General features: G+C 39.2%; 2 protein-coding genes across 2 annotated transcripts in view; one reads left to right on the forward strand and one right to left on the reverse strand.

The window, feature by feature from the left end:
- Positions 1-46: 46 nt before the first annotated feature.
- Positions 47-4,807, reverse strand: aagab (alpha and gamma adaptin binding protein). Its single transcript, XM_072695781.1, has 10 exons — positions 4,626-4,807; positions 3,722-3,912; positions 3,528-3,624; positions 3,345-3,434; positions 3,154-3,237; positions 2,405-2,484; positions 1,388-1,475; positions 1,193-1,297; positions 833-882; positions 47-744 (listed from the first exon to the last, which is right to left on the reverse strand). The coding sequence occupies exons 1-10, from the start codon at positions 4,717-4,719 to the stop codon at positions 667-669; spliced, it is 957 nt and encodes a 318-aa protein (XP_072551882.1). The 5' UTR covers positions 4,720-4,807; the 3' UTR covers positions 47-666.
- A 985-nt stretch (positions 4,808-5,792) lies between these two features.
- Positions 5,793-8,039, forward strand: part of iqch (IQ motif containing H) — a 35,525-nt gene continuing 33,278 nt past the window's right edge. The window contains exons 1-5 of the mRNA XM_072695633.1: positions 5,793-5,975; positions 6,144-6,266; positions 7,020-7,117; positions 7,225-7,300; positions 7,386-7,505. Coding sequence (XP_072551734.1) covers positions 5,925-5,975; positions 6,144-6,266; positions 7,020-7,117; positions 7,225-7,300; positions 7,386-7,505 — 468 coding nt within the window. The 5' untranslated portion in view covers positions 5,793-5,924. The remainder of the gene's footprint in view (positions 5,976-6,143; positions 6,267-7,019; positions 7,118-7,224; positions 7,301-7,385; positions 7,506-8,039) is intronic.

Genomic DNA, 8,039 nt, shown 5'->3' on the forward strand with positions numbered 1-8,039 from the left:
AGGGTTCCTGCTTTACTAACACACAAATCGGTCCGTGGTACAGCAGTAGAAAAAAGCAGAAATGGAAAGTGTTTTAATTCAATAATATTAGATTCAACATGACTTAGACATGATTGATAAAATGGATATGGGTATTCTGACATTATATAAATGCCCACAGCGATTTAACAACTGTTTTCCATAACTAGAACCTTTCACATCCTGTACAAAGTGATGGACAATCCAAAAAGGAATAAACAAACCACTGAATGCCATCTGTCTTCATAACAATCAGCTTGCATTAGACCAACCATGAGTGTCCCATGTATGAACCTGTAGATCTACCGAGGAGGATGAGGTGGTGGTGGTGGTGGTGGTGAATGATCTCTTGCCCACCACACCCTCTCCTATCCATCTTGGATTATAGTGTTTAAAAGGCAGCAGCCCATAATGGCGTTGCACTAGGTTACTGAGGTGTTTGGATTTTGAGAGGAAAATAACAGGAGTGTCTTGATAAACCTCTCTGCCTGTCTCCACCACCACCCCTTGTCCTCATGTGTTTTTGATTTCCACAGACTGGGGCCCTGAGGCTGGGTAGGTCAGCCTGACCTCGACGCTGTTGGGCGGTTGGTATGGGGAACAGACTGGGCACTGGGGAGTGGTGCCTGGAAAGGAGGCAGTCAAGCTTTAGCTCTCCTCCCCTGAAGACAAACCATCAATCTCGTCCTGGTCTCCACCAATTGCCATCCAAAACGCTTTGGCTACCTAATAAAAAAATGTGCATAGCTCAATTATCCACATTGGTTATTTGATGTTTTTGCTAGTGGAAGACAATACAAATAAACCTTCTTACCTTCTCTGCATGCACCTTCCTTTGCTCATGTGGTAATGAAGAAGCTTTATCTATAATAATCAGAGACAAGTTGAATGAAATCACTTGTAACAGTGTTAAAGTCTAAATTATGTACATATTCCTATTGGACAGTGGAACTGCAATTTATAAGATAGTCCTTTAGAGATAGTCCTTTATTAGTCCCGCAGTGGGGAAATTCACAGTGTAACAGCAGAAAGGGATAGCAGGACACTCAGTTACAAAAATTTGAATAAATAATTTACACTATATACACAATATAAATAAGAATTAAAAAAGCAATAAACAATATTATCTATGCTTCAACAGAAGGTAATTGACATCTCATCTGTGATGACTAACCTTTCATCTCCTTCAGTTTGGTAAAGAGCCTCTCAAAATTCTCCACGTCTGCATCTCCAGCTGTGAGGTTGGCTAGCTCCTGAATGTCCATATCAGTCATAGGGTCTATGAGACATGTTGCAATTAATATCATTTATGAATGCATCATTATTCTGCATACAGCAGTTGCATTGGTAGTCACACATATCTACTCACCTACTATTGAATCCACCACCTCTGTACTTTGGTGACAGCTTCCTGTCTTCTGTCCTTCTGTATTTTCCTCTACACTGTTTGATTGAGACTGGAAAGTAGAATAAAATGCTATATTTAATTTTTTGGCTATGTAATATAATTCAAACTGATCACGCTCAGGCAGTGTCAGGGTCGTGGTGGGTCCGGAGCCTAACCAGAAACATTGGGCACAAAGCAGAAATACCCCCTGTATGCCAGGAGCCAGTCCATTGTAATGCATTATTTGAGTAAATGTACATTGATAATGTATATACACACACTGCATGGCCAAAAGCTTGTGGACATCTAAACATCACATCCAAATGTTCCAAAGATGAGCTACAAGAAATGGCTACATTGGCTTTCATTTTGACAAAACGCAACAGTGCGGTTAAGGCTCTGGTCTACCTAATGGATCTCTCAGCATAAGCATTATCACACTGAAACCAGAAAGGGTCTTCCCCAAAATGCTACCACAGTCGCAAGCACAAGCATGTGTCACTGTATGCTGCAAATGTCTAAGGGGCCCAAACCATTATTTATCCTGCACCTAGCTTTACAGTTGGCATTTTGCATTCAGGCAGGTAGTGTTCTACCGTCCAATGAACACAGACTGATCCAGTGCCAGATATTGAAGCATGATTCATCAATTTTAAGAATGTGCTCCTACAGCTCCTGAGTCCAACAGTGATGCTTTAGACCACTACAGTCAGCACAACACATGGTGGTCTCACACTTGTGAGTGGCTGCTTGGCCAAACACACCCAATTTGTAAAGTTCTTGTGCAGATATGTGCAACTCCATGTAACGCCAGGGCTGGATTATAATAATTAGTAAAATAGTAATGGCCAAAATAGTTAAACCCATTAATTAGAAAGTGTGTCCATAATTTTGGCAAATGTGTTTTTGCTTGTTAATCACAGTTTCTTATCCATTGTCTCTAAAACGCATTCTATCAGAACATCAGAATTCCAATACACGTAAGACAAAAGAGCTAACCTGTGTCTCTGGCGTAGGGCGTGGATTGTTGTGACGAGATGCCACCAAACTGCTCATCAGGCCAAATCCCTGACTGTGTTCTGTGAAGACAAAAAAAACAAACAAACAAACAAAAAAAGGACTGGTCAGGTGTGAATATCTATAATTTCAATATCTATATATAATTACATTACTTACTCAACTAACATGATTATTCAGGGTGTTTTTTTTTACCTGCACTTTTTAGTTAAATCATGCTTTTCTTTGTTTTCACCCTTGGTGAGTTTGGGCAGGTGTGAATACAGTAATAGCACTCGGATGTGGACCAGAACAACTGCACAAAGACCCTTGAGAAGAGATGGTTTCAGTCCTGAGCAGTTCATTTGTGGCAAAAACCTAATCGGACCTTAATCCAACCCAATTATCAGGTGTACTCCGCAAGTTTGAGCTAAACAGCTCCCTTTGCCAGGTGTTAAACCTGGTATAGGTGTTAAGCTGGTATATTTACTACAGCTGTGAATAAATTAAGCAAGATTAATTAATAGGCAAGTAATAGGCACTAGTCTTGAACACAGGACCTTCTTCCTGCGTTTACTTTCTTGCACCCACCCCAGAAAGACAGAAGATTGTCATGTGATTTTATGTGATGCACTTTGGTGCGCTGTGTGAATATGCTCCAATTTTACAAAAGTCATTCACTTATTTGGACCATGGCAAACAAACTACAGGTGTGGAAACCCCGGCGTTGAACAAGGATGGTAAAACCTCACCATCCTTCATCTCCACGCTAGACCACACATTAGCATTAAGAGCTTGAACAATCCTCTTCACTCCTGTGGACTCTGGAAAGTCATCTGTGGTGTAATAAACACAAACAATATATAATTAAATATATATGGCTCTGCAAACAAATCTAATTCATCATAGTGTTCTGTATAGAAGCAGAAGACATCACTCTCACCATCCTCATCAGGAACTTCCTGAGGGTTGAGCTCCACCAGTTCAAATGCATGGGATAGGCACCACTGCTGAGCATCATGTCTGCTTACACCTGCATCATTAGATAAGAAAACCCAACAGCTTCACATATTATTGGTCCACTACAATCTGACCAATTTGTGGTCAATTTCCTAATAGCACTCACCAGTTTCACACACACGGTCACACACTAGAATAAGCACCTCTGGAGCCAGGTCCTCCACCACGGGCAACCAAGGACTGACACCACTAAGGCCATCTTTCTGTAAAACAGAGATCCAGAGCATCATTAAGAAGGTACATTTACAACACAATCTAAATATGATCTAAATATGTACAAATGTGCATTTGAATACTCACCATTTTACTGTTAAAGTAGACAACGAAAGCTTGCATAGACTGGGCAACCTCTGAGTTCATGTTGAACGTACTCGGCACAACACAGAGGCTGACATCGGCAGTATAATATTTGTTGTTGATTGTCCACGGATACCAAACCACTACATCCTCCCTTTTCGTAGGCTCTGGTAAAGATGATGTACCCAAGATCTCTACAAAAAATCAGTAAAGGAGTTACTTAAACATACAATCAACAGACCTTAAACACTGTCTCACCAGTTATTTTAAGTTCAACACTGCCAACTGCTGGACATTGTGTTGTACTTCATATTTTAGAAAGTCTTCTTCATCTTCTGGTGTAGCAAAAACACATCACTGCGTGGTAAAATCATATCAATGTATTTACAGTGCATATAATACAAAGTCCCGTCTGCCAGCAGTCTAATGCCTTACAAAAATGATGGCTAGCTAGCTAAATAAATAAATGTGTCCAATGAATGGGTAAATGGGGTATGTACAGTAAAGAAACCTAAAGCATCGGGGTGCTTCAAAACCAGCCGACTATAATGACTTACCTTTGACAACTAAACATCTTAAGCTCATCAACTTTTGATGTTTAAACATAAAGCTGTGGGAAAACATTCACATTCAGACAGCTGACTGGCCGCCCGCTAACGTTAGCCAGCCAGCTAGCTGGACCTAGTCACAGCTGACAAGTCTGTAGTTAGCTAATCTTATAACCCATAGAAAACCGTCGAATACCACAAACAACCCGCTGATTTACTGTCCTACACAGCTCTGAATGCTGGTCGCTTTCTGCAGTAGACATTCGTCCATCCTGAGAAACTGAGCTATGCCTGGGTAGCTTTCAGCTCTGTTTTGCTAGCCCGCTAACCGTTAGCCAGTTTTCACACGCTTTCCTCACGTTTGACAAGTTCCTCTTCTTTGAATCCCGAATCACAGCTCGTTATCAGGATGCAAGGCAAGGTAGTCTTCTCATCCTCTTGTTCTGCCGACATGTCTGAAGCTGATTAAACACTAAAATGATCCTGACTGTCGGCCGGCTAATCAGTCTGCTGTCTCAAACTTGCTCTCGCAACCTTTCAACTCTCACCTCCACACAGCACCGCGGCAAAGTGACGCGTCACTACGCGCTCGCCATCAATTATCACCTATCAGCAGTCATAATAATAATAATAATAATAATAATAAACAACCAGATATTGTTGAAATAAAGTTTGGACGCTTTTCGAAAAAGAATTTACTGATAAAATAAAATGAAATAAAAGGTCTCTTATAAGCATATCCACCACATTCACCCAGTTTTTGTATAAAGATTCAAGATGTCCTCTGATATAAACTGGATTTTTTGTGGCTTGCAGTCAGAAACCCTTTGTCATTTATTTTGGCTCACAAAATAAATGTGACCACACTCGAAGACCATGGCAAAATCGTTGTATTTTGGACTTTATTTTAGTGTATTTGAACTTTATTTGGAAAATGTTTTATTCAAATTAGGTAAAGGAATATAATGTCATATTTTTATGTAATTTATTCTTGTATAGGCAGTACTATATACATAAGTGTAAGATCCAAAGGAGTAGGCCCGTATTTTGTCTCTTTGTCAAAAAAAATATTGTGTTACAAGGACGTCTTGTCTTATAATAAAAAAAGCTGTGAAAACCTGCAACCTGTGCTCTTATTTCGGCGTTTTCTGTGTAAATAAGCTGTTTTCCAATACTGTATGTTTGGATTTTTATTAAGAGTTTACTTGATTGTTTCTGCTAGCTGTCTGTACTTGGAAGCACATGCTTTAGGCTCTGATCCGAACTTGTGAGTAGCATAATGACTGATCTCTCTGCAAATGTCGTGCAAAGAATCAATAAAAATAAAAACATTAAAATGAAAAATGCCGTCAAAAACATATTCCTACAAAGAATCTAGAAGTTAAAATAAATATAAGTGAACTGCAAACGACCAGGTGAGTTTATCCGCTCATGCTGTGTTTGTAGGAGTGTGGGAAAGCGCAAGCATCTCGTTGCTATGGCTGCGACCAAGCGACTCGGTTGCTATAAACACCAACGGCAAACGGAGCGCGCATAGCTAGCATAACTAGCACTAGTTAGCTAGCATGCTAGCTAATAAAAAAACTATGGTTAAACTTTTAGAACGGACATAGTGAATTATTAATGATATCTGGCTGCATTTGCGTTTTTACTAAAGTATGGCTGACATTCTTCAAAATGGAGATGAACTTGGACGTATCCTCGTACAGGTAGCTAGCTTTTAAAGTAAAAAAAAAGATTTTAATTTTTAAAAAGATTTTCAAAGTTAAGGAGCTATCGTTAGATAGATAGGACTAACTGGGTGGTTGGTGGTGGATGTAAGTCAGCTAGCTAAATAAGCTGGTATTTCCCCATTTTCTGTGTTTTCTGTGTTTCAGGTGCAGAGTGATTTGAGTCAGCTGAAAAAGAGTCTGAATCGAGTATCCGTGTCCGAGCCAGGCGAGACTCTGGACATCCAGGCGCTGGACGCGGCTATAAGCAGGACAGAGAACGGCATTAAGGTCATTTGCGCTAGTCGTTAAGCGAGAATTAAGTGGATAACAAAATATAAGGAGATAATACGTTTTTTATCTCATGATTTCACAACACACTAACCCATAATAAAGAAGAACAGGAAGATGAAGTCATAAAATGTAAGAATTAATAAAATGTTATTTTAATAACAGTAATATAGATTAAGATATGGTGCACATATGTGGAGCAATCAATGATTCAATGATTTATGGCAGAGAAGTGCTGAAAGGTATTTTGAAAAGAATTATGTGTAGAGGTGGCTAAAGTGGCCTAAACCCACACTCAAGTGAACACTTTGTCAATTATGTGTTACAAAAAAAAAAGCAAAAACAAAAAAGCAAAAAAAATTAAAAAGTATATATATATATAATATTTCAAATGAACTGTCGTCAGTCTCATCTGTCCTACAGGACGAAAAACATAGCTAACAGCTGTTTCAGACTGGATTTATTTCAAGAATGGAAGAATGGTATTTTTAGCTGATATCACCCCATGAAAAAAGACATACATCCAGTATCTATTTACACATACACTAAAGTGGCACCTTATGATCTAAAGCAAAATGATGTATTGTAAAAAGCCTGTGTTTGATTAGCTGTAAAATAAACAAATGCTCTCATCACTGTCACTTAATGAAATCATGTAATTATCAATTAAGTAAAATGATTTAAATGCAGCAATAGATTCATTCCCTCACAAATGTACAAATGCATATTCATATTTTTTTATGATTTCTACAGAAACGTGCAGAGGAATATCTGAAGACTGTAAATAAACAAATATTGACACTTCCTGTTATTGAAGACCTTGAGAAGAAGACTAGGAAGATTGCCACATGGTATGAAGCACTCTCAATTTGATTGTACACATCTCAGAAATAAAACAGTTATTGTCTAAAACGCAGGAGAAACATTTAAACAGTAAATTATTCTTTCATTGCACTAGGCAGCCACCCCTCGAGACCATTCCAGACCTGCTACCTCAGAAGTACCTGATTGCTGGAGCATCTCCTGGGGAGAAGGTTGGTGTCCTATATTTTCCGACCCTCAGCAGCCATTGACTTCTTCGGTTTATCAGTGACCCATGTATTTCTGTCTCATCACCAGCACAAAGCAGCGTTGGCTATGCGTGTGCTATACAACCCAGTTCACCCAAAGAACAGGGACCTCATGTACCAGACCTATGGCATTCAGCTCCCTGATTTGCAGAAGAAGGCTAAGTCCACAGTGAGTTTTCATTTCATTGACATATGTAGTCTTATAAAAAGGATTCAGCTCTATGGCTAAGAAGTTGTAAACACAACCTTTGTAACTGATTAAACATAAAACACTATATATATTTAGACAATCTTAATGCATATGTAATCATCAGTGAGGCCTGTACAAAAGTTTGCAAACTGTAAGCGAAATTCTTAGCAACTAACAAGCATTATCAGCTCATGTTTATAAGACCTGTGGAGGTTGATATAAGATCTGGATGATCAAGAAACCTCTTGGAGAGAACTGCTTGTATGCAGGTAAAACCTGCCGAAAGACTGCCAAGAACCTGTATGAAAGTGTCAAGAGGGTGGTGCACTGTTCCACTGTGCACCATGTGTTTGCACAAACTCATGGAAGAGGCATAAGAAGAAAACTGTAAATGTGACCTTAATACAAGATGCTGTGCTGATGAAATCACAATAAAGCTATTTGGCTACAATCAGCAAAGGTACATTCTGAGAGAGAAAGGACCTGCATTTCATGAAAAGAACACCTCGCCAG

Source organism: Salminus brasiliensis, chromosome 13 (genome assembly GCF_030463535.1).
Source record: "Salminus brasiliensis chromosome 13, fSalBra1.hap2, whole genome shotgun sequence".
In the NCBI taxonomy this organism is placed as follows: Eukaryota; Metazoa; Chordata; class Actinopteri; order Characiformes; family Bryconidae; genus Salminus; species Salminus brasiliensis.

Coding starts and splice junctions, on each gene's coding strand:
- aagab (XM_072695781.1), bottom strand. CDS start 4,719: ATGTCGGCAGAACAAGAGGATGAGAAGACTACCTTGCCTTGCATCCTG. Junction 3,913..4,625: donor AGAAGAGGAACTTGTCAAAC/GTGAGGAAAGCG, acceptor GATTTTTTGTAG/AGATCTTGGGTACATCATCT. Junction 3,238..3,344: donor GGAAGTTCCTGATGAGGATG/GTGAGAGTGATG, acceptor ATTACACCACAG/ATGACTTTCCAGAGTCCACA.